At 37.4% G+C, this 26,653-nt stretch overlaps 2 protein-coding genes and 1 non-coding gene across 5 annotated transcripts in view; 2 read left to right on the top strand and 1 right to left on the bottom strand.

The window, feature by feature from the left end:
- Positions 1–2,329: 2,329 nt before the first annotated feature.
- On the bottom strand, positions 2,330–2,460 carry LOC139011879 (small nucleolar RNA SNORA66). Its single transcript, XR_011471695.1, has one exon. It is a non-coding gene; the product is annotated as a small nucleolar RNA SNORA66 (small nucleolar RNA).
- Positions 2,461–7,500: 5,040 nt separating this feature from the next.
- MYOT (myotilin) lies at positions 7,501–25,145 on the top strand. 3 transcript variants are annotated; one of them, XM_070414941.1, is made up of 10 exons: positions 7,501–7,580; positions 10,103–10,666; positions 15,600–15,774; positions 16,645–16,749; positions 19,607–19,653; positions 20,194–20,326; positions 21,325–21,532; positions 23,061–23,226; positions 23,658–23,791; positions 24,000–25,145. In XM_070414941.1, the coding sequence occupies exons 2-10, from the start codon at positions 10,314–10,316 to the stop codon at positions 24,170–24,172; spliced, it is 1,494 nt and encodes a 497-aa protein (XP_070271042.1). In that variant the 5' UTR covers positions 7,501–7,580; positions 10,103–10,313; the 3' UTR covers positions 24,173–25,145. The 3 variants fall into 3 exon arrangements, with proteins under 3 accessions (XP_070271042.1, XP_070271040.1, XP_070271041.1); XM_070414939.1 differs by having other exon boundaries at positions 19,604–19,653; XM_070414940.1 differs by lacking the exon at positions 7,501–7,580 and adding an exon at positions 8,041–8,173 and having other exon boundaries at positions 19,604–19,653.
- Positions 25,146–26,407: 1,262 nt separating this feature from the next.
- PKD2L2 (polycystin 2 like 2, transient receptor potential cation channel) overlaps positions 26,408–26,653 on the top strand; it is a 33,131-nt gene continuing 32,885 nt past the window's right edge. The window contains exon 1 of the mRNA XM_070414937.1: positions 26,408–26,438. Coding sequence (XP_070271038.1) covers positions 26,408–26,438 — 31 coding nt within the window. The remainder of the gene's footprint in view (positions 26,439–26,653) is intronic.

Raw genomic sequence — 26,653 nt, 5'->3', positions numbered from 1 at the left:
AGAGTTATACATTGTTTTGATTATAGCAGTGGAAGCCTCAGAGCTAGAGCCAGAGCTAAAGCTGGCCCAGAATAAAAAAATAAAAATAAAAAACAAGAAAACAAGGAGCGGTTGGGAGCTTTAGTCACCCGCTTCCGGAAAACAGCCCTCAGCCTCTCACCCAGACTGGCCAGGCACCCCAGTGGGGACCCCCACCCTGATCCAGGACACCCTTCAGGGCAAACCAGCCAGCCCCCACCCATGCACCAGGCCTCTATCCTATATAGTAAAAGGTTAATATGCCTCCCGGCACTGGGATCAGCGTGATAGGGGGCAGCGCCCAAACCCCCTGATCGCCCTGCGGCTCTGTGTGTGACAGGGGGCGGGGCCACAATCTCCCTATATGCCCTGCTCTGTTCGTGACAGGGGAAGGTGCCCCAACCCCCTGATCAGCCCTGCTCTGTGCCTGATAGGGGGGAGCTCCCCAACCCCCCTGATTGCCCTGCAGCTCTGTGTTTGACAGGGTGCAGCGCACCAACCCCCTGATCGGCCCTGCTCTGTGTGTGACAGGGTGCGGCGCCCCAACCCACCCCCCCACAGGTCCTGCTCTGTGTGTGACAGGGTAGAGCCATAACCTCTCCATCAGCCCTGCCCTGAGTGTGACAGGGTGCAGCGCCCCAACCCCCTGATCCGCCCTGCTCTGTGTGTGACAGGGGGCGGTGCCCCAACCCCTCAATAGGCCCTGCTCTGAGCCTGACCAGGGGCTGCACTTAGGGACTGGGCCTGCCCTCTGCCACCCGGGAGCAGGCCTAAGCCAGCAGGTCGTTATCTCCCGAGGGGTCCCAGACTGCAAGAGGGCACAGGCTGGGCTGGGGGACCCCGCCCCCCCCAAGTGCACAAATTTTTGTGCACTGGGCCTCTAGTCTTGATAATAAATGACTAAGCCAAAATTAGTATCTAAGAATACATTGTGTCCTAAATTACTTTTGCCATCATGAGCAGTTTTCAGGCTACCCTGTGCCAACTCTTGAACTGACACACAGAAGAAACAAGATAACTAGACTCTTTAAGTGTATTTATTCATCTATTTATCCACTCAACATATATTTCCTGAATGGAGACTATGGCCAGGTTCCATTCTTGGCCATTGTGTCTGACCTCATAGAGCATGCATTCTTCTTCTAATTCCAATTGATATAGTATTTGTGACTCATGAACTATGAAACAGAGGCAGTAAAGAGGTGTTCTGACATCAACCATCCAAATTGTTGACTGTCCAAGAAGGAAATGTGCCCATCACACAGTGGCCACCACAGTACTAACATTAAATCTAACTACCATGGCAATGATAATTTTTAGGTCAGTTCATAATATCTTTCTATATAAAACTTTTATGCTAAGCACTAAAGCTACAGAAATCTAGAAGAAATAAAGTATAATCTCTGCTTTCAAGGAACATATAATCTAGTAGAGAAAACAGATATGACTAAGAGGCAGGTGATGGGGGCTGAACTAGTACTAATTTGGGTTGTATTCTTAAGATTTCTCTTCATGAGCCCACTCAAAGAGAAAAATCTAATCAGATGGATTGTCTCAGGAATATTTTACTCCTAGTACTTACTCTCCCTGGCATTTTCCCACATTATTCAGTTAGTGGTTGAATTTCCCCTAGAATGAATCACTTTTGTTTGTTAATTAGAGGCACCCAAATATTCTGGTCATGTTGAATCTCTTCCCTTTTCAGAGGAAGTCTGCACCTTGATTATCACAGAAGTATTTCCTGAAGACTCTGGGGAATTCAAGTGCATTGCAGAAAATGAGGCTGGGACTGCAGTCTCCACAGCAAGACTCATTGTTTCCCCAGGTATTTATTCTTCAGGATTTCCCTGATCCTATTCAACCCTGAGCCAAGAGGAAGGTTCTCTGCTTCTTTCTGAACTGGTGACTAACTATGTTTTTCAGAAGGAAAAGAGAGTTCTCCAAAGTTACTGATCAGAAAATTTTCTCCAAAACTGGCCTCCTTTCCTTGGAACAGTGACAGCTACAAAAAGAACAAAAATCCAGACAATACCCTAATAAGCCATATGCCAACTACTCCTGAAGCAGCCAGTCCCACTGAATATGAGATCCAGGTTCCAAAGGAGAATTTCTGCACCATCAATGAAAATTCCTCTGAGCTACCACCACAATGGTAAGGCCAGAGAGACCTAACATTCACTCATTCAACATATGTTCTTGCTTCTGTAGATAGAACAGTAAACATTATAAAGCTCCTGCCCTTGGGTAGCTTGCATGCCGAGATGAATCACATTTTTTTAATTTTTTTATTTTATTATTTTATTTTATTTTACACTGTACTAGGATAGAATGGACCACCTCAGTAGCTTCTGAGGCTAATACATTTCTATCACCACAATTACTTTAGCAAACCTGGTTCCCCTCACTTCTGCAACATCATGCAGTTAGTGACCAAGTTTCCACTAGGATGAATCATTTTAACTGTCATTTCTCTCTTGCCCTCCATCACCATGGATGCAATAATAAGTCATGTGCTTAGATTCATATTTAAGGGTTTGTTACAGAGACTTAATGAAAAAAATCAACAATGCTCAAATGGCAAGAGATTTTGAAGAAGTAGAATCTTTTTCCAAAACAGAATTCAGTGTCCTATCTCAATATAAATAGGTACACGGGTTTCTTCATGGTCAGTCTCAGAATAGAGACAGAATTGTCTATATTGTATTGAGAGAACAAATGTATAAATGGAAAGAAAATTCAGTAAGTGAATTTGCCAGTCAGGCTATGTTTAAAACAACACCATCTACTACCATCCCAACCCCTCAAACAAACTATTGATTAAAAAACAACCTAAGATCTAGCCGGCATGGTTCAGTGGTTGAGCATCAACCTATGAACCAAAAGATCAAGGCTCGATCCCCCCAGTAGAAAGCATGCAGGAAGCAGCTGATCAATGATTCTCTCTCATCATTGATGTTTCTCTCTCTCCTCACTTCCTCTCAGAAATCAATAAAAATATATTTAAAAACAAACCCCAAAAAAGCCCTAAGCCCTGGCCAGTGTCTCTCAGTGGTTAGAGCATTGGCCCATACACCAAAGGGTCACAGGTTCAATTCCTGATCAACTTACCTGGGTTGCAGGTTCAACCCAGGCCCCAGTTGGAGCATATGCAGGAGGCAACCAATTGATGTGTCTCTCTCACATCAAAGTTTCCCTCTCTCTTCTTCTCTCTCTCTCTCTCCTTCTCTCTCTTTTTCTAAAAACCAATGGAAAAAATATCCTCAGGGGAGGATTAACAAACAAAAAAAAACCCTAAAAATTGATACTTAAAAGTCATTTAAAATTTTTTTTCTTTTAACAATACCTAACATAGCCTACTAAGTATTTTACCAGCATAGTTAACTTTACATAAATTTAGGTTAAATATCTTTAATAAAACTTAAACAGCATTCTTAACTAGTTACCTAGTACTACTAAATATAGTCTGTTCATTATAAAATAAAAAGATATTAGAATCTCTTTTATGACGAGATTTCTTGCGTAATATTTGGGTCTATGAAGTGAAAGAAATATATCATGTTAGAGACAGAAGGAATCAGAGGTCATCTAAATGAAGTTCCTCATTCTGCAAATGACTAAATTATAGATGGTTGGCTCACATTGTTAAAGGATGGTTCTTCATGCTTCCATGACCTTGGATAGGTACTTTTCCAAGTGTTTCTTGCAATGAAGACAGTGAGGGAAAGAGTTTAGACTTAGACACCAACAGACCTGGAACAATATATGTGAAGAACATAGTAGGAATTCAATAAATAGTAGCTATCACTTCCCTGCATTGCTTTTTATCAGGTTCAGTATATCTCCAATAAATTTATGACTGTGATTTCTGTTGGTCTCCTGGAACCCCTTTAAGCTTCTAGGATCTCTAGCTGCCTGATCAGTAGTTACCCCTATAAATAAAGATTTCTCATGGGGTCAAGTAAGAGTGGGTGTGTAGGGCAATAAATAAAACTGCTATTTATTCAACAAACATTCGTTAAACACGTTCTATGTGTTTATCAGTTTCTGTGCTAGACTTGCCTTGGGAAGATAGCCAATACTGATATCTAAAATTTTTCTACATGAGTACCTGTTTTTAGCTGTGAGCCTTTAGGGCTTAAAAAGACCTTGAATTTATAATATATTATCTTTCACAGTATATAATATACCATCTTTATCATTAACAACATCTTCTGTGGGAAAAATTATTGGGTAAAAGTTAAGTTTTTATAGGGTCTATTCTGAGCTACACTGTCCTAGGCAAGATAAATAAATAATAAACAGTCCCTCCTACATTAAGTTAACAGGAAAAAGGTTAACCTAATGTAGGAGATATACCACAATATAGTCCACTGTATGATTTCCTATTTCATTTGAGTCTCTCAGCAACCTCTGATTTAGGTTAGTATAGCAGATACTATCTTTGTTTTCCAGTTAATTATTAAAGCTCAGAGAGTTTAAGCAGCTTGTCTAAGGTTACACAGTAAGTAGGTGGTAGAGTGGGCATTAAAATAGATTCAGGTCTTCAAAATAAAAAAGGTTAATGTGCCTAGAAAATTGTAGAACATTATCACTTTTCCTGTTTGACTCCAAACCCAGTGGAGTGTCCATTATTATTTCTTATGAGAAGAATATAAGATTGAGTAAGGTGTTAGAATGGATATTTCAAATTACAAGTGCTACAGTGGGATTCCCTTTCACTATATGTCTATGCAGAACTTCAGTAATCAGAGTGAATTATGTATAACCTGAAAATACTAGTAAGTAAAATGTTCTTCACTCTTTAGTCCCTTCATCTTCAATGTGACATTTTCCTTCTCAGTTAATACAACAGAAATTAGCTTCATCACACACACCTGACCTCTGACTTTAGAAGCAGCTCACAGAAGCATTTTTACAACAGCATTTATACTTCACATTAAAAACAAAACAAACAAACAAAAAAACACCAAGAGCTATATATGAGGAAGAGATGAATGAATGACAGTTAAACAGCTACCCTTCGACTGATGATAAGAAGGAACTCCCTTAACATGCAGCAGGAAATAATAGGAAGTTACTTACATACATTGTGTGAGACATTAGAATGATTTACCAGAGACCCTTACTGGTAATTTAGAGAAAGAAATGGGAAAAGTTGTCTTTGGGGGAAGATTGCAAAATGGTTCACCCACTTGACATCTTAGTGATTTTTCCATTTTATGATTTTTCTCAAATAAGCAACTAAACCATTCAAATAGCTATATTTGTGAGACGATATAAAACATTCAAAAAACAAACCAAACATTAAAAGTAGAAAGCCAGATTCATAATAGATTATTAAATACAGACTTTTAACTTCTGAGAATGGTGTCATAACAGAGGACCTTGCCCTAGCCGGTTTGGCTCAGTTGATAGAATGTAGGCCCAAGGACTGATGGGTCCCAGGTTTGATTCCAGTCAAAGGCACATACCTTGGTTGTGGGCTCAATCCCCCGTCCAATTGATGTGTCTCTCTCACATCGATGTTTCTTTCTGTGTGACTCCCCCACCCCCTTCCACTCTCTCTAAAAATCAATGGAAAAATATCCTTGGGTGAAGATTAACCAAAAAAAAAGAGGACCTTACTTACCTTTCCCAATTTAACCCTTGGGCCCCTTATTGTAGTGAGAACCTTAGCCTAGATGTACCATAGAGGTACTACACTGTAACCCATGTTACACCTTACTAAGACCCAGGGAAAAGAAGAGGCAATGCTTAAAAGATAAAAAATGGAACTAGGAAGCATTTTTCTCAGTCTATTGAGATCTTGCTTCTAGGCATATCCTCTGTTTAACTCAAATAATTTTTTTTTTTACCTCTCAAAAAAAAAGAGAGCAAATGAATGTAGAATTCTGCCTCGACTATGGTACATTTACTAGTAGAATTGACAATTTAACTGCTTGTCCTAGGCATCTTCCTTACTTGGCCGTTAGAGTATTTCTCAAACTTTTAGGTACTAACAGACCTCAAATCTACTATCTCCTCTTCCTTGCCCCAATCAAACCTTGTTTTCAGGAAGAACCAAGTATCAGTCACATATACCACACTTAGTCCTTAGAATAATGTCTTACTCATAGAAAAATCTATACATGTTGGTTATTTTTATTATTCTTGTTGTCACTTGCAGTTGCATTTTAAGTCTTTCTAATTTGGATGAAAAGGCTTTTCCCTTAAATGGAATTTGAAGTATCAGTGAGCAGATATGGAGAAATAGTTGGGAGATTCCTGAAATAAGACTTTGTAGGCAAACACCTACTCAAGTCTAGTGTGCTTTTTCTACTGAATAATGTCTGCATGCCCAGGCAGCAATTATTAAACTTTTTCTGAACACAAAAGGAAGGTAATACCTACATGGTCAGCTGTGAAGAATTTCATTTGACTCACATGTGCTCAAACATCTATTTATTGACCCCAATGTACATGGTAATTAAATCAAGTTTGGAGTATCCATAAGGGAGGGAATAAATAGATTTGCTTTAAACAGTAGAACCATATCAAAATTGAAGCCACTTAAAGGGGGATAATTCCACTCCATTGGACTGATCCTCATGCCACCTAATCCTCTCCACCATCTCTTTTGTTGATTTGAAGGTTTCTTCCTCTGTAATTATTTACTTCCCTGCACAAAAAAGAAACATAAATACCAAGATGGTCTCCTTGGTGTAAAGAGAAACTGTTAGCAGTAAAGAAGATGAAGGAAAGAGAGTTGATAGTACAGAGCCCTAATGTATAGACTGCTTCTTTGATAGTAGTGTTTCAAACTTTTAGTATTAAAGTACAAGGTCAAGGAGGCATACACCATACAGATTCAGAAAGCTTGCTAAAGAAACCATATTATGTTTTCCACCAACCCACCTTCCCAATGACACTTCACAATCACCTGCTCTGCTCCCTTTACTGAGACCACACCCCCTTTCTTAAAACAAACTGCTTGAACCCAGCTCCACCCCCACTCCCATTTGGAATTTTTTTTAAAAGTCTTCAGATAAACAGCTATCAAATACAAATTAATTTGGAGCCCATCCATCACTGGCCTTATTTCTAGAGAAGCCTTACAAGATAGAACATCAGTCTTAAAATCTATGAAGAGGGGATTTAGTCCTTCTTTCTTCAACGGGGAAGATTCACAAAGCCCTCACCACGAAAAAGAAATTGAGTTTTCTTTATACTTTTTTCTATTTCCAACTTCATTGCTCTTCCCCCTACATGAGCTTGCTAAAGATCATAGTCAACATTCACATCTAAAATAAAGAGGCCTGAGAGAAAAGCTCATGTAATCCCACTCCTTAAATATCACTAAGACATCTGAGATATTGTTTAGATTGTGGACTCTTACTTTGACATGCCAGCATAGGTAGATGGACAGACAAGCACATCAGATGTCACTGTTTGGCAGCTGATAAAAGTCAGTGGTGCTATAATACTAAGCACAGAGCCACTAGATTAGTCTGTGAGGGAAGGGGATGCCTCTTCCTTCCCTTCAATAGAGGGTTAAACCCAGCTGGCACCCTCCAGAATTACGGGTAAGTCCCTTCTTTATTCCTGCTGCTGTTTTGGGTTTTGTTTTTGTTTTTTGTCCAAATCAGAGGAGCATGTACAGAAGTGACCTTCAGATAAAAAGTCTGAAAGCCACACATCATAATGGTATTATACAAAGATTTGAAGAGAAAGTGCTCTATTCATTCCACTGAAACTGGAGGGCATTAGAGAAAGGGTAGAAGAAAAAGTAGTTATGTGTTATTATTTTTAAGTCATGATTTTTTCTTGAAAGGAGACACTTGGACTGTGGTGATATCCTACAGCTTCAAAATATCCTCAATCAGTTTTTTCTGCAAGTTTGTGCTATATTAAAGATAAGGAAAATAATGTTAAGATTTTTTTAAAATGGGAGACTGACTAATATTTTATTTATGAAATATTTGATATTTATTTAACATAATTTAGAATAAAATGATAACTTGCATGTAATAGAATTAATTCTAGAATTGGATTGTTGAACAGTAACTACAAACATGAAGAAAAGCCTTTCAGAATTAACCTGTGGAAACATCTGTATAAAATTTAGTGAGATGTATACAAAATAAAACTTTTGAAAGAAAAAATTGAGCTTCAAAAAGTAAGTAATTTTTAACTACGTAGACCGATACCAAAATGAACAAGATAGTTGACATTACAGAAATATATATATGAAGAAAAATAGGGGACTTTTTGGAAAATATCTGCTGGCTATTAAACAGTTTATTTTTTGCTATTTAAAATAAATCTGAATCACTTGCCTGCCCAAAAAGGAATTTAGGAAACAAACTGGATTCAATTCTGCAATGTAATAAATAAACCGGTAACTACAAAACTACTTACCTTGAAATAGCCTTTTCTTTTCTTTTTTTAGAAAATCTAATTAAAGCCTCCTCTGGATGTTTTTCTCCGACAATTTAAAGGCCTAATATAGTTAACTACTAAAATGGAGTCTAGTTTACTATACTTGTGTTCAGAAACTTGAAGTTAAGGAATATATGACTTTTTAAGTCTTTTCAATATAATCTTTCTCTTGGCTGTGTAGTTGCATTTTTGTTCTTTCCTAAAACTGCTAGTTTTAATTTAAACTATATGCACAATTAGGATGAAATTGTCTAAAAATTTTTCATTAAAAATACTTGTTTCAAGATAGGAAATTAAATAAGATTTTGTTTCAATAATGACAATTTGGCTAATTTTATCAGCTAAAAGTTTGATTTAGCATTATCTTAGTGTTGGTTCAAACTATGTGAAACAAACTAAATGTGTTTTGAACTAAATTGCCTGATATTTTTAATGAAAACAGAATCAATGCTACAATTTACAGGACTAGTCTTTGTGTGTAATGGCTGTATATAGTCCTGCTTAGATATACCATACTAACAGAAGAAATCAGAGGCAAATATAATCCCTTAAGGTAATTTTAGCGAAAATAATTCCTCCAAGGAAAAATGGGGATCTACTATAGAAAGTCAGGTGACCCAATGTAGAGCTAAGTAAGAGAAATGGCACCCATCTTTTCTTGGTAAGGTAGAGGCTAGCTTCACAGTTGTCTTACTTCCTTCTGTACATCCTGTTTACCATTTCTTTAAAAAAAATAATGTTTAAATTAATCTAAAATACATATTAAACAGGTAAAAATAAAAAGTAAAAATAATTAAAAGAACATCAAGATCAATAACTAGATAGTGTGATCTAAAAATAACAGAAAAAATCACAAATGGCTCTGGAATGCAGTTGGTGACATACATTATATACATACAAAGAGACACAAACACGTAGTCACTCCTTAATTATTGTCTACTTTGTACTATGGCAGTGGTCGGCAATCTGCGGCTCGCGAGCCACATGTGGCTCTTTGGCCCCTTGAGTGTGGCCATAAAGTTTCAATCGCACTGTACATGCACGCCCGCACGTGGTATTTTGTGGAAGAGCCACACTCAAGGGGCCGCAGTCTACCGACCACTGTACTATGGTCAATTTGAAATCAAGGGAAGAAAAAGAGGCAGTGAATTGTAAGATTAAAAAAAAATCCACTCAAAGTTGTTAACAGTCAATTATAGATGTTCACTCTACTTTGTGAAATCGTGAAAGGGCAAAGGAGTAAATATGGACATTAGAGTAACATTCTTTACAAAATAAGCATATATAGTTCCCCTTGATTTACCAAGACATCATTCATCACAGATCACAGGGACCTGAATTAACTGGTGTATCAGAAGAGTTGTTCATTAGTTTTGATGAGCAATGGGAAGGATTCAAACTGAATGAAAGTTGACATGTTATATATTTAACTGCTAATAATTTTTAAATAAATTTCTGTGGTTAATGAAACAGTAGCCTCTGGACAAAGAAATAATCATGAGACATGGAAAAAGTCATTTGTGCAATGACAGAAAAAGGAAGTGTAGGAGCCAGGAAAGTTCTACTCAGAGATAACCTTGAAAGCACATAAGTTCCTAAAGATGTTAAATAAACAGTACTGTTCTTTGTGCAAATATTGTAACTGAATCATTTTCTCCTTTTGAAGGAAAGACATTCTTCAAGAGACGGCCCCTCCATCAAAGCCAGGAACACAATATTCCCAGGATCTCAACAAGAAGGGGCAGACCAAGGTTGCTTCTGATTCCTTGCGACCTTCTATAATTCCAGGCTTGCAGTGCCAAATTCAGGACCCCAACTCTTCAGGAGCAAATCATTATAGTAATAAATTGCCTTCATCTCCCGTATACCAGCTAAGCATGTTTAACTACGAACGGCCAAAACACTTCATCCAATCCCAAAATCCATGTGGCTCCAGACTGCAGCCCCCTGGACCGGAAACCTCCAGCTACTCTAGCCAGACCAAACAGTCTTCTATTATCATCCAGCCCCGCCAATGCACAGAGCAAAGATTTTCTGCTTCCTCAACTGTGAGCTCTCACATCACCATGTCCTCTGCTTTCCCTGCTTCTCCCCAGCAGCCTGGTGGCTCAAACCCGGGCCAAAGGGTTACAGCCACCTATAACCAGTCCCCCGCCAGCTTCCTCAGCTCCATATTACCATCACAGCCTGATTACAGTAGCAGTAAAATCCCTTCCACTGTGGACTCCAAGTAAGTGAGTTTTTAAAATATATACATATGGATATATACTGCATATACAATGTCCAAAGATGGTGGGGGCAGGGGGAGGTAATGCTGTAGTTCATCACTATCTAAAAAGGCAATGTGACCTCCATGTCTGATCTCAAAATTCTCCTAGAACACCTTGAACCAGGGTACTGGCAATAAGAGGTCATCTGACCCATTATGCAGTGTCCAGGCTGAGCTGAATCAAATCATCTATGACCCCATACAATTAGCCATTATTTTCCACCTTCAAAAAATATTTCTAATATACCAAGGGCAGTGACTATTGCCCCAGTCCTAAGCTAAGTTCCTCATGCTGTAAATTTAACTGCTCTGGTTCTGGGCTCAGCTGAGATGAAGAACACCTGCCTGCTCATCTTCAGATAGGATTTCCTCTCACATAAGCAAAGGCTATTAAATTTCTTCTCAGTCTCTACCTTTCTTCCTATCCATTTTCCCCTCTGATGTTGAATATTCACTTGGCTAAAAAGAAAATCTGGGATTCAGACACTAAAATGTATGACTTTTCCTTATTATGTTCAGAAAAAAAGGCTTGAATAGATACAAGTTTACAACCTTAAGGTTTCCTTTGATGATTAAAACCACACTTTGTTCAAATTGGTTAGGCTGATCTAAACACAGGGAAGAATACCTGCAGCCTTATGCAAGCATGCACTATTTTCACAGTCCTAAAACCGTAGTAGGAGAACCTGATACGAAGGACATAGTGGTTGTGCTTTTTTTAAAACATGAACTGAATACTTTGTGCTTATGTAAAGTTAGGGCTATCAGTTTTCCTATTCCTTGGCTGGCTAGAACATCAAAGAATTAAATCAGAGGCATCTGAAAAAATTGTCTGATGGAATGTGTTTGTTGCAGGCTGACAAATTTGCAGACATTCTTGCTAATTTCTCTCAGTCTTCTCTAGAGGCTAATTTTTTTTCTAGAGATTCCTACTGTTGGTGACTACTCCGGAAACCTAATTTAACTGACTATAGCATTCAACCTGCAAAGAAAACTTTTTAATACTTTTAAGAATAAAAACCAAATTGATTTTATACTGTAGGTCAGTACACAAAACAGTTTATTCTTATAGTATTTATTATTGTATTATTTGCCATATGAGCAACTGTAAACCTACTTTTGCCCCACACGGTATAAATAAATACCTAAATAAAATCCTAAAAAAAAAAAAAAAAGAATAAAAACCAAAAATTTGTTAAAATCCTATCTACTAGTCTGAACCATTTGAAATGGCTGATAGCTATTTTAACCTACAAAAATGTCATGTCATATGTCTAATCTAATATATTTACTTATTTTAGGGGGGGGCGGGAGAAACATCAATTTATTGTTCCACTCATGTATGCATTCATTGGTTGCTTCCTGTATGTGCCCTAATTGGGAATTGAACCTGCAACTTGGTGTTATTAGGATGATGCTCTAACCAACTGAGCTACCCAGCCAGGGCTTAACCGCTTAACCTAATAATTTTAAAAGGTGTATTCAAGAATTAAAAGCCCTCTCTTTCTTTTCCCTCCCAAATTTCCATTATGTCAATTATAACACATGGTAGATTTTTCTTGGTAACATTTTATCCAGATGATCTTTTTCCATCTAACTTTCAGTGATTTCCACATTTCTTATATGAACATTTTAAAATCTAAAATAACCTTTTCTGACTATATTGTTCTTAATAAAGTATTTCAGTCCTACTCCAAATTCCTGTCCAGAAAAGAAAGCCATCAAATAAATATTACTGAGCCTTAACCATGTGTACAAAACTAACAAGAGATAAAGAAAGGCAAAAATGGAGAGGATAAGAAATAAAACATAGGAGGTCCCCAAACCAGAGATCAAAGATCCAGCTTTAGCTGTTCCATTTTCAGCAACCACAGATAACCCTTTTAATCTGCCCACAGCCACTTGATACCCATTCTATGCCCAGCTGCACAGGGTGGGAAGCTCTGGGCCTTTGAACATTTGCGCGCAACTCCCTCATTGTTATCATGGGCTTAAGTTTGCCAGGTCTTCTAAAATAATCTCTTGGATTCTGACCTAGAGAAGTTTGAAAGTTTCACTTAGCTTTTTATCAGTAGGATCAAACCACCAACTAGAAACTGAGTGGAACTCTTTAATTCTAATTATTCCTTCCAAAAACTTTGCTGTGTGATATTCAGCAACTTTACCTTACCCACTCAGTGATTCAGTTCTCTGATTCGTAACAAAATTAAGGATCTGGGTGATAACAATAGAAAAAAGACCTATACAGCAGTGTGCAAGTATAAGTTTATAAATATAAGTAGATATCAAGTCCTAACACTTAAACCATCTGAACTGGTAATAATGGGTGAATTCAGTGAATAAAGTGACTGATTCTTAGGCTTGGTTTTGATAATCCCTCAAGATTTCTCAGAGATATTATGATAGTCTGAAAAAGAATTATTTAATACTAATTCACTCTAACAAACGTGTGACTTTTATAAAGATGATAGGTTAGCATTAAAAAAAAAAGGCTATTTTTACTTCATACAGTTGGAGGAACAGATCTATAAGACCAAAGGAATTTTACTATTTCAACCTGAGAATTCAATCGCAAAACAAACAAATGAACAAAAACAAAAAACCTACTTATTTGGTTTGGCTATTTACTTTAGTTTAATTACAGTCAACGTAAAACATATAAATACGTTTCCCGAATACAATGTGTTAAGGATTAATATAGACAACCTTGAAGATATGAAATGTAAGAAGGGGAAATGTGTATCACCAACTTTCATTACAGAGCATCTTGAATACAATGAAAAACATTCATTCATTCAACTGATAGTATTACCTATACCCAAGCTCTGTTAGTGGATATAATGACACAATAATGAGTAATAAGACTTTTTTCCAGTTATGTTTACAATCTAGAGATTACTAACCAAGTCCCCAAAGACGACAAAAATTAAAATTCTGGCTCCATTCAGAGAAGATACATTTCCACTTAGCTTACGAATTCTTTTTTTCCCACTTTGTTAATCCTCTGGCGAGGATATTTTTTCCATTGCTTTTCAGAGAGAATTAAAAGGGAAGAGGGAAGGGGAGAGAGAGAGAGCGAAACATCAATGTGAGAAAGATACATCAACCGATTGCCTCCTGAAGGCACCCCTACCAGGGGTGGGGAGCGAACCCACAACCCTAGTATGTGCCCTTGACCAGGAATCCAACCCGCCACCCTTCAGTGTGAGGGCTAATAATACTCCAACCACTGAACTACACCGGCCAGGGCACAAATTCTTTTAATGATCATTGAGAATATTTGAATAAGAACATGTCACAGAAGAGAGCAAGTCTGCCTCATCTAGGTAACTGGAGAATGTTTATTATACTAATGGTAAAATATTCATTAAAGGCCACTTACCCCACATTAAATAGATATAAGCTAGCACTTATATGGCCCTAAGTGAATAAACTATGTGAAATATGAACAAAGCACTGTGAAAACTGTTCCTTACAGATCTAATAATATAGGAATCTCTAAATACTACCTCTGCTCTCCATCAGAATCAACAAGGGAACTCTGGGAGGAGCAAGAACATCTTAGAAGGAAATTTAGGATCAGAACTTGAAGTAAGGATTGAAACCAAACTCTTCAACTGCTATTCAAATTTGCTTTTTTTCTCTCCAAATCTCCCCTTTTTTAATTTTACATTTCTTTCTCCTTCCTCCCCTAGTCATTCCTTTCTTTTTCCAAATATCATTTCAGCAACATTAAAGAAACTGTCATTACTGTAGAAGCTATTTGTTATATTGTGCCATATTTGCAGTTTCTAAAATAAGAAATTAATAAGAGCCCTAGCCAGTGTGGCTCAGTTGTTTGGGCATCATCCCATGCACTGAAAGGTCACCAGTTCAATTCCAGGTCAGGGCACATACATGCCTGGTTTGATTCTCTACTGGTTTGATTCCCAGTAGAGAGCATGCAGGAGGAAACCAATCGAAGTTGCACTCTCACATGCATGTTTCTCCCTCTCCCTTCCTCTCTAAAAATCGATTTTAAAAAATCTTTTAAAAAAAGAAAGTAATAGGAATTGGAAATTAAAAGAAAAGCCAATGGCTATGTAAACTGTACACTCCATTTAGCAACAGAATAGTCACTAAATATCAGTGGTTATACTGGTAAATGTGTAACAATTAGCTGGAGGAAGGAGCCATGATCTGTGGTACTTACCAATTTCCCTGGTGTAGATATTTCCACCACATGAGGTCACAGGGAGCTGGGAAGAGATGCTAAAAATCAAGCCCTCTTGAGCTCATATGAGTCAAGCACATCACTGCTTAATATCCGCCTATAAATCAAACTTAGGAAATTCAGTTTTAAGATTAGAAGTGCTCAAGGAAGGACATGCTCCTTGCATCTAATCTAAATTATTCCTCCTGCTACTTTTCACTTGCCAAAACGAAAAGAAACAAAAAAGCTGGTAACAACTCTTATAAAATCCTTCTTGTTACTAGGGAAATTAGTGTTTGTACTAACACTAGTAGTACTAAGTGTTAGATTCAATCTATCTAAAGGTGACTGACAAAATAAGACCAAGTCTCTTTTAGATACAAATCTTTTTTTTTTTTTTTTTGGTAATATATTTTGAAGGGAGTAAACAACACAAACCTCATAGACAACAGTACGGTCATTACCAGAGGGAAATGGGGGTGGTGGGAAGCAGGAGAGAGTAAAGGGGGAATAAATGGTGATGGAAAGAGACATGAATTGGGTTGGTGAACACACAGTACAATATACAGAGGATGTATTATAGAATTATAAACCTTAAACCTATGTAGTTTTATTAACCAATGTAATCCCAATAAATTCAATTTAAAAAAAGATACACATCTTACATATCTTCTTTTTAAAAAATCTTTTTTATTTTTAAAGCTATCAACAACCCTCGGTTGGCCAATCTGTGAATGCTAGGCCATCCCAAAGTACAAATGCTAAGCCCACACCAAAGACTCCTGACCATGAAATACAAGGATCAAAAGAAGCTCTGATTCAAGATTTGGAAAGAAAGCTAAAATGCAAGGACAGCCTTCTTCATAATGGAAATCAAGTGAGCAAGAAGTCTATTTTATACAAAAAGCCAATTAAACTACAAAATCTAATCTCAATAAGAAAGGTCTTTCTATCTCACAGATCTATGATTGTATAATCAGCAAAGAATAGGATAATCTTTTTTTAAAGGAATATTTGGGCCCTATTTAATGTTTCTCTGCATGAAATCACCTCTTTGGTGTGGAGTAGTAACAAATGAAGCAAATTAAAAACCAATCTCAATGATTTAATATTTTCTGTTTTAAGCATTACCTCTCATAAAATGTCTAATAATCAAATAATAGAAAATATTGTCAACCTGACTTCTTCATATATTTGGTATATGTTATTGATGAACAAATAGCTATAACTTTTATTATGTAACTCTTACTGTGTACGTTGTATTTAGTCACCTATCTTTGAAACAGTACTATATGTCTTTAACCTAAATACATTTAACCTATCAGTTGCATTGCTTTCAGCCAGAAGTTAGTAAGTCAAATATTCAGTGTTCAAGTAATACAAGTTCTTTCTGAAAGTGAGGACATGTAGTACTATAGTCAAAGACAGAGGTGAATGGGACATACACAAGAAGGAAGGGAAAGAATTTCCCTTGACTTAGGAGAGCCATATTCAAGGGTGATTATGCCTGCGCTTCCAATGAGCAAAAAGAAAACAAGCAAGTATCACAGATGAAAGAAGTGGCACTAGAGTAGAAGGAAAGGCTTTGAATGAAAGAAAATACTTTTTAAAACATAGCATCTACCTATAATTCTAAAGACAGAACTTTTTGGTAAAATTCATAGTGGTTTTAAGTTAAATTAAACCTGTACAAACAACTTATATTAAATCTCATTACCATTCTCCTTAATGACTTATTTCTTTAAAGCGGCTAACATATGAGGAGAAGATGGCTCGAAGATTGCTAGGACCACAGAATGCAGCTGCTGTGTTACAATCTCAAAATGACAGTGAGGCACAAGATTCACCACAGGTAAATTAAAACAACCTTTATCTAACTGGAGTCCTTTTTGTGTGTATGATTTTTAAATATCTGCTTTCTAAATGTTTATAAATAGCATTCAAAGTAAAAGTCAATCGCTTCCCTGGGAGAGGCCGTGATAAGCTAAAATATATATGTGAAGTTTTAATTTTACCCCCTTTTCTGGTGGTTCTAATATTCCATAAGAAATGTCACATGCCCAGCCAGCATGGCTCAGTGGTTGAATGTCGACCTGTGAACCAGAAGGTCACGGTTCAATTCCCAGTCAGGGCACATGCCCAGGTTGCGGGCTCAGTCCCCATTAGGAGGAGTACAGGGAGCAGCTGATCAATGATTCTCTCTCATCATTGATATTTCTCTCTCTCTCCCTCTCCCTTCCTCTCCCTGAAATCAATAAAAATATATTTGTTTTAAAAACACTTTAAAATGAAGATGGTGGTAGCAGGAAAAGAGACCGCAGCAAAATATGTCATTATGAAATCAGAAAATATAAATCCTACATTTTTTGTTCACTTCAAACAAAATGTCATCAAACTATGTATAACTGAAGTATAGCATCTACGAATACAAATATATACATATTCAAACCACTTTAAAAGGACAAAATAAAAAACTTACTAAAATGTTTTCAGCTTAAAAATGTACTACTTATAAATCCCTCAAGCTTTCCATATACCTTTTTAAAAAACAATGTGGCCAAACCGGTTTGGCTCAGTGAATAGAGCGTCGGCCTGCGGACTGAAGGGTCCCAGGTTCGATTCCGGTCAAGGGCATGTACCTTGGTTGCGGGCACATCCTCAGTGGGAGGTGTGCAGGAGGCAGCTGGTCGATGTTTCTCTCTCATCGATGTTTCTGACTCTCTATTCCTCTCCCTTCCTCTCTGTGAAAAATCAATAAAATATATTTTTTAAAAAATAAATAAATAAATAAAAATAAAAAACAATGTGAATCTTCTAATGTCAGAGATGATGACCAAAATTTTTGGAAATTTTGAGTTTAATTGGATTTTTTTTTTTTATTGATTTTTTACAGAGAGGAAGGGAGATAGTTAGAAACATCGATGAGAGAGAAATATCGACCAGCTGCCTCCTGCACATCTCCTGCTGAGGATGTGCCCACAACCAAGGTACATGCCCTTGACCGGAATCGAACCTGCGACCTTTCAGACCGCAGGCCGACGCTCTATCCACTGAGCCAAACCGGTTTCGGCTAATTGGATTATTTTTAATTTTTACCAAAAAAAAGTTGATTTGCTTGACCACTGAATTGTTTTGACATTTTGCTTAGAAAATCTTATAGCCAGCCAAAAATTGTGAGTTTTAAGAATTTTGTTTTAAAATGACAAAATACATTAAACATATTCATCCAAAAATAAATTATTTGTAATGATCTGTTGTGTTCTGTACAGATGTTTTTCAGATATTTGAGTAGGAACTATATTTTTCACTTCTTTGTATCTCCCACTATGCCAAGAACAGTGAAATATATAAACAGGCATTAAATATTTAACCAATTTATTAATTCTACTATAATTTCCATCAATTCCTGATTTTACTTTCAAATAGAAATAATTTTCTGGTGCTCAGATAACAAATTCTAAAAGATGTTTGCTTAAATTAAATATATCTTTATTAAGCAGGAAGTAACTAATGTTGTTTTTCAAAGACTTTTCATAGCTCTACACATGTCTTCCATGAAGTCCATCAGGATTTTGTGTCATGAGCTAAAAAGAGAAGTATTTTCCAGTCTAATATGTGTTTACTGCTGTTGGTGCCACTTTTAAGCAGCAGGTATAATACCCTGTATCTACTGCCAACAAAACTGACTTCATGTCTATTCCTGTTTTACTAAAGGACAATCTGTACTAAGTGCTCCCATTTCAAATATACCAGAGGGACACATCATCCTTTGTCAAAAAAAAAAAAAAAAAAAATAGTCAACTGGCCCAGCCAGTGTGGCTCAGTGGTTGAGTGTTGACCTATGAACCAGGTCACGGATCAATTCCCAATCAGGACATTGCCCAGGTTGCAGGCTCAATCCCCAGTGGGGGTGTACAAGAGGCAGCCAATCAATGAGTCTCTCCCATCATTGATGTTTCTCTCTCTCTCTCCCTTTCCCTTCCTCTCTGAAATCCATAAAAATATATATATTTTAAAAATAGTCTGAAAAATGAACCACTATCAACTCAGTCTCATAAATCATGCCTGTGGAACAGTCTTATTAATTCTGGGGATTTCTTGCTAGAATATTATAAGGTCATTGCAGTATGTTTTAAATGTTTAAAAGCTAAATATATAGAACTGACCATAACTGTAAAAATACAGTTAACAGAGAAATGTGTGCATCCACATCCTGCGTGGTTCAGGGTTCGAGATCTGGAGAAGGGCCACGTGCAAATGACAGAGACGAGACAAGAAATAATAATTTGGAAATACTGGGGGCCAGGAGGGAAGCCCAATGCGAGGGAAAGGACTTCCACTCGTGCCTAGGCCTTGCCAACCTTTTATTCAATTTTGGATACACATCTAGCTCTTAGGCAGGTAATTGCGGTAACAGATAAACTATCTTAAAGGTCAGTAATATTAGAAAGATTTACTCTGAGACTATTTGGTCAGGAAATTGCTTGAGCCCCCATTGTCTGGACTAAACAATCAGTGCATAGCTCTGGCCCTTGCCAGGGGCTCCAGGTTCACCAGCGTTAGGGATCCTTGTTTACACTTCTCTGATAGTGAAGACAATGGGTGGCTTCCCACAGAAATGTTCCTTTCAACAGCAACTACTTAGTTCTGCTTCATTTCAAGCTAACAATTATATGTTGACATTATCACTCTGTTTTAATTTCAAGCAGCACAATTCAGAACATGCACGGTTGCAAGTTCCTACGTCACAAGTAAGGTAAAAAATAATTTAATTCTAAATATGTATTTTGCTATCTGAAATTTTTTAGCTTAAAAATGTAATCCTTTTAAAGCTCTCAAGCTTCTCACATATCTTTTATAAAAAACAATGTGAATTTCCTAGTGTCAGAGATGGTGACCAAAATTTTATCTGGCCCTGGCCGGTGGTGCTCAATGATTAGAGCATCGGTCCATACACCAAATGGTCATGGATTCAATTCTCAGTCAAGGGCATATACCTGGGTTGCAGGTTCAATCCATGGGGTACTCTGCATTTTAGTAGATCAGTTTCTTCACCAATTCATGGCATTGTAAAAAAGAAAGAGTGCAATTTGTACCAAATGTTTCTAAACTGCTACCATTTCTAATAGTTATCAAATATTCCACAGCTAAATACAGCCCTAAGGTCTTTCTCCATTGTTACTACACTATCAAATAGTATACTCTGGGGTTTCAAATTTGATGGCTAAACTATGTTCGTGTGAAAGTAAGAACAATTACAACTTTTTGCATAGTAGTTATTAAAATACTTTTGTAGAAGTAGATCATCTTCAAGGGGAGGTGTGAATGATGAGGATGCAATCCAGGAGAAATTTTACCCGCCTCGTTTCATTCAAGTGCCAGAGAATATGTCAATTGAAGAAGGAAGATTCTGCAGAATGGACTTCAAAGTAAGTTTCAAAATATTGGAAGAAAATTAACGATGGGATACTAAGTTTTAAAAAATGTTCTCTTCCTCTTCATAGCTTGCTACACAACTTGAGAAGTAGTATGTATAGTGGATAAGAACACAAATGCTAGAGCCAAGCTTACCTGGGTTTGAACCCTGGCTCTGCCACTTTTCAGCTATATAATCTTAGACAAGTAATTTAATCTCACTGTGCTAATGAGAATAACACAGAGAATAACAAATGTATCTACTTCATAAAGTTGTTTGAGGATTAACTGAGTAAATAGGTATAAGGTTTTCACAATAGTGCCAACCACCTAATGAATACTCTAAGTGAAGCTATAATAATAAGATTTCAAAAGTAGAGTGGCTTTTTAGTTCTTCTCCATTAAAAAATTCAAGCAACTCTGCTTTCTCTCTGCCTAGAAGATTTCTTCAAGCTAGACCAGCTTTTCCTACAATTTCATTATCCTCATTTGGGAGAATTTTTTCTTATAAAATGTTTTTCTGGATTGAAAAACATTTTATAAGAATGAAAATCAGTATGTGGACTTAATTGTTAAGGCTTATATAAGAACACTTAACAAACTGCCACTCATACACCAGAACTACAGCTCAAGAACAGTTTTGGAAAGGTTAGTTAGATCAGCAAGCCTCTGATATATGTGCTTCTGGGACTGCTTTTGCAGTCACCATTAGCCAGAAAAGCCATATGACTTCCATATTCCTTAATTAAAATATCTTAAAGAGCCTGAGGTTGCACATGAAAGAGCTAGATGTGGTTTAAGATAGTCATAAAATACTATATTAATTTGAAGAGTTTTAATTTATACTGTTTCATTAAAAATTAATTGAAAGCAAATACCTTTTTAAGCTCTTGCTTTGCATTTTCAATCACAAACCCACTCGGGTACTGAAATTGTTAAAATTCATAGACAAATGGGTTCCAGTGATGCTATCATTTAAAACTCTGTTATCTCCTTATGTTTTCATTTCTAGGTGAGCGGACTGCCAGCTCCTGATGTGGCATGGTATCTAAATGGAAGGCCAGTTCAATCAGATGATTTTCACAAAATGATAGTGTCTGAGAAGGGTTTTCATTCACTCATCTTTGAAATGGTCAGAGTTTCAGATGCAGGGGCTTATGTATGTGTGGCCAAGAACAGAGCAGGAGAAGCCACCTTTACTGTGCAGCTGGACGTCTTGGGTAAGCCCTCCAAGAGATCACAAAGTATCTTTAATCCTGCAGTATTAAAAAAGAAAGTATTAAAAAAGAAAATCCTAGAGGACTTCACAGTTAAGGTTAATGTCCATACCATACAAACCAGTAGAACCCCAGTTTTTACCTAAAAGCCACAAATGAGATGGGATGATGAGGGGGACAATATTCTTGAGGAAAACTCAGTGAAATTAGAATGATAGATCTACCACCAAAGCTTTTCTGGAAAGGAAATAAAGAAATGGTACAATTTCAGACAGACCAATAAGATAGTAGAAGCATTTCTATAGATGTAACAAACAGGTCTTAAAGTGAAAATTTTAGTCTAATCATTTGTCTGGTCTACAATCTAAAATAATAAATCTGACACATTTTCACAGAATTGTCATAATCATGCATAGTTTAAAACTGAAGAGTAAATGTCAACTTTTACCTTAGACTGTGTTCCTTTTACTAGGACACTCATCTGTAATTATGATTTTAAAAAAACATGCCTACTAGCTTTAGAAAACATGTATGGCAAAACTCATATCTTAAATGTTCTTTGTAAGGCTGTTCTCATAAAGTTGATGTTCTATTTTAAATTATTACAATTTAAATGCTTTAAATATATCACATTTGTAATGGTTTAAGCCATGGTATATCACATAAAAGAGTTTGCTATTATTCATTTTTTGTTATATAAAAGCTTGACAACTTGAAAAGTTTTCTTCAGTTTGTATTCTACCCAGATCAATGAAAAATCTTTAAAATTATTCTATGATATAATAAGAGACCTCAGTCTAAGAGAAAAATGGATGACCTAGAAATCAAAAAGCAAAAAGTCAAGTGCCAATAGTTCCAGAAATGCCATAATGTTAGAGCTGAAAGAGACGTTGGCAGGCATCTGTCCAATCTCCTCATTTCTCCCTCAGAAAAGCTAGGGTTATGGTATTATAGTATCATTTACTCTTATCCTTCAGGTATTTGAAGAAAAGACATAATAATTATTGACATTTGTATATTATTTTATTGTTTACAAAGTGCTTCTTCATTCATTATCTCAATTGATCCTCACAATAATTTTGTATGGTAAGCACAGCAGTCACTATTACTTGTGTATTGTATTATTTTACAATGGATAACACTGAGCCTCAGAGAAACTAAACAAAATGTCCAGAAGTTGGCATGGCTAAAGGAGCAAATAGAGAATTTGAACCCAAGTTGATGGTACTCTTTTGCACCACTCATGCTGCCTCTCTATAGATGACATGATAAATGACATTAAGACTTAAATTCTTTGAATGAAACATGATTATAAATTCAATGCATCATTACCTTACTGTTTTAGAACTCTGACTTGTATAATAATACAATGGTATTGTATATTATTTTAGCTAAAGCTAAAACATGAAGCTTCCGATCTTTTTTACTTTTAAAAACTTTTATATCAACATACAAATTTCATAATACTTTGGTTTGATTTAATATCTTTTTTATAATATTTAAAATACTTGATTTTTTTATTAATATGTAGCAAAAGAACATAGAAGAGCACCAATGTTTATCTATAAACCACAGAGCAAAAAAGTTTTTGAGGGAGACTCAGTGAAGCTAGAATGCCAAATCTCAGCTGTACCTCCACCAAAACTTTTCTGGAAAAGAAATAATGAAATGGTACAATTCAACACTGATCGGATAAGGTAGGATAAGTATTTCAAGATTTAACTGTAATTTACTTTGGTCAATCCAGTTACACTTTGAAATGCATTATAAATGGCATGCATTTGTGATCTCAATTTGTCTCGTTTTTAAAACATATATAGAAATATAAACTTCATTAAGCCAGAATCCACTAATCAGAAATTTAAACCATAAAGTAGGCTAGCATTTAGCTTGTTACTAACAATAAACAAAGATGGCTCAAAGAAATAGATGATATAAACAAGATTTGCTGTGCGGATATTTAATTCGAGAAAACTAATAGCTATCTGGCAATGACTAAATATAGCCTCAGAATTCCCAAATGCTTCTTTTTCATATTAGTCTGACTTTGTAGATCACGAACATCCTAAATAAACTTTCACAGGAAAATCAACTCCTATACTTTCATTTTTTAATTGTTTCTTTTCAGCTTATATCATGATAACTCTGGAAGAATTACTTTACTGATAAAAGATGTAAACAAGAAAGATGCTGGGTGGTATACTGTGTCTGCAGTTAATGAAGCTGGAGTGATCACATGTAACACAAGATTAGATGTCACAGGTATGTCACACTGATATAAAGCATTAAGTCAAGTGTTATCAATGACTTTACCAGGAAGTCACAAATCCCAGCATAGCACAAAATCTGAGGGATTTTTCCTATATATAATCAGTTTTGGTTTCTTTTTCTTTTCCTAGTCTGATATGAATGCCTGGTGCAACCCCTTTGTTTAGGTTTTCTAAATTAATTTTTATTTGCTCTATTTCAGCCCGTCCAAACCAAACTCTTCCAGCTCCTAAACAGTTACGTGTTCGGCCAACTTTCAGCAAATACTTAGCACTTAACGGAAAAGGTTTGGATGTGAAACAAGCTTTCAACCCTGAAGGAGAGTTTCAGCGTCTGGCAGCTCAATCTGGACTCTACGAAAGTGAAGAACTTTAATAACTTCACCAACATTGGAAAGCACAACTACACTATTAGTAATATATTCAATTGAAGTTTTGAAATAAATCCATAGCTGTATTAACAGATTATGACTTTCATTAGGTAATAAAACTAATGTACATTTATAATATTATTTATCCTTTGACTCTTCCACATTCTATCTACTTCTCTGGCTCATGAAGCCAACAGAAAATCCGGGTACATGGTTTGTAATTGTAGAAGTCTATCTTAAAATGTGGGATTTTAAACATTGAAGTCATACATTTAACAATTACAGGTTATGAATTAATATAAACTTTTTAGACACAACTAATGCTTATAATAAGATTTACTGGTACTGCTTTCTAAATACTGTTTTACCCATTTTCTCTTATACGAATACTAACACAGTAATCAATTATCTGAGTGTTCCAAAGTTTTATGTCAAAAAGAATAAAATTTCAATTACTTAAAACAGACTGTCTTCTCTTCACAAAAGTCTAGATCCTTAACATAAAACTTCTGGTTTTTATTTATCCAACAACTAGCAAACCTTAAGGATAACAAGTTCCAAAAGAACAACCTTATATTCTAGAACGGTATGTCTTCTTGGTAAAAACTCATGGCTCGATTTCTCCTGAAACTGGGCAAGATTTTCCAAGGTTTGCACTTCAAAAGCATGAGGAAATCTCTCCTGAAATTCTCATTGTTTTATCCAGATAAGTAACTAATTCTTCAAGATCTTTGAGACTATTGAACTCAATGGAATCAGAACTATTTGTAGCCCTAACTGGTTTGGCTCAGTGGACAGAGCGTCAGCCTGCGGACAGAAGGGTCCCAGGTTCGATTCCCGTCAAGGGCATGTACCTTGGTTGCGGGCACATCCCCAGCAAGAGGTGAGCAGGAGGCAGCTGATCGATGTTTCTAACTCTCTATCCCTCTCCCTTCCTCTCTGTAAAAAAATCAATAAAATATGTTAAAAAGAAAAAAGCAAAGCTTGGATTTAAAAAAAAGAAGAAAAAGAATGATTTGTAGTCATCTGCTTAATTCTTATATTTAATGTAAATCTGAAGAGCTGTATTTGGGGGTTTTTTCCTCCTACATTTCAAGTTCAGATAGCCTGTTACATTAAAAAGCATACTTTTGTAAGCATCGGAGAGTCTAAGCACAGGAAAGGGCAGGCCCTTCTATTAAACTGAAGCTGGGACAGCAGCCTTTTCTTCTCTGGCCCCTGTCCAGCGGCTGTTAGGCCTCCCTGTCCCTTTTATCATCGGTAGCCTCTGACCTTCCCTGCTGTGTGGCCTCGTTTTTTGCTTTTTATCTGCACATAAAACAGCATTTATCAACATCGGTCTACATCTCTTTCAGGAAAATAACAAAAATGACTTTATTTTTTTACTTTCAAAACAGCTTGATGGTTTTCTCTGCTGGCGGCCCTAGGGCCCTTCAACTGATTCCCGCTGCATTTTCCTTTCACCGGCGTCCCTTCCCCGCCTCCTGGCCGGCGTGGGTGCCCGTTTACAGCCGGGTTTGCTGGGCCTTTTCTAAGCTGGTTTACAAACCTCCCTGGTCTGAGCAAAGCGCCGGGGCCAGATGTGAGTCTGGGCTCCCAAGGAGTAGTTTCGGCCGGCCTTTTCCATAATCACTGCAACGCTGGGTTATTATTTATTTGTTCGTTTTTACCTATGTTAACGTTCCCTTTAGCCATACCGAGTGGGAAAGGAGGCTGGAAGCTACTTCTGGCAACATCTCTGGGCTAATAGCCAGTTTCTACAAGAGCAGCGGCAGCAGGGGGTCTCGGTTATGCCTCGGGCCCAGGCGTCCGGCGCGGCCAGCCTGGACTTGGGTAAATTAGCCTCTCGCACCCTCGGTTTCTTCAGACCTAAAATGAGGACAAAACACCTACCTTTCAAGAAGGGGTGTGTGAAGACCAAACAAGCCAATAAATATTAAAAGTATTCAACAAAGAGTGGCCCGTTATAATGAGTTACTACTATGTTTATGATTAGCCGCAGGCCCAACGCCAGGTTTGCCCCAGAAGTCGCCCTCCGCTGGAGGCGAACGCCGCGACCTCCAGCCCCGCCTCGGGCGAAGCCCTTCTAGAAGGTCCTCAGTGCGCACGCGCACTCACAACCTGCAGCGCTGCGGGCGCCCCTCGCGGAGCGGCGGGCTCGCGCAGGCGCAGGAGCGAGGCGGCTGGCGCAGGCGCGGCGGACGTGGGGAGGTTGAGCCGGCGTCTCGCCCAGGCCCGCCATGCCTGTGGCCTCCCGTTGGCACCGAGGCGGTGAGGGATGCTTCTAGGGGGGGCATTTTGTAACCTCGTATCTGTTCATGTGAGAGAGATGACCTCCAGCACCTTTAGCCCTCACGACCTCCCCTTAGCGGAGGGGACGGCGGTCCCATTTTACAGGCTGGAAAACAAACACTGCAGGGACGTGGCCCTCGCCCCTGGCGGAGCCCGAGCCGGGCCTGGCATTTGCTGCCCAAGGACCGTCGCTG

This window comes from Myotis yumanensis, unplaced genomic scaffold (assembly GCF_028538775.1).
Source record: "Myotis yumanensis isolate MYYU_CA2020_CCGP unplaced genomic scaffold, mMyoYum1.0.hap1 SCAF_5, whole genome shotgun sequence".
Classification (NCBI taxonomy): Eukaryota; Metazoa; Chordata; class Mammalia; order Chiroptera; family Vespertilionidae; genus Myotis; species Myotis yumanensis.
This window is presented reverse-complemented; position numbering and strand designations above follow the sequence as displayed.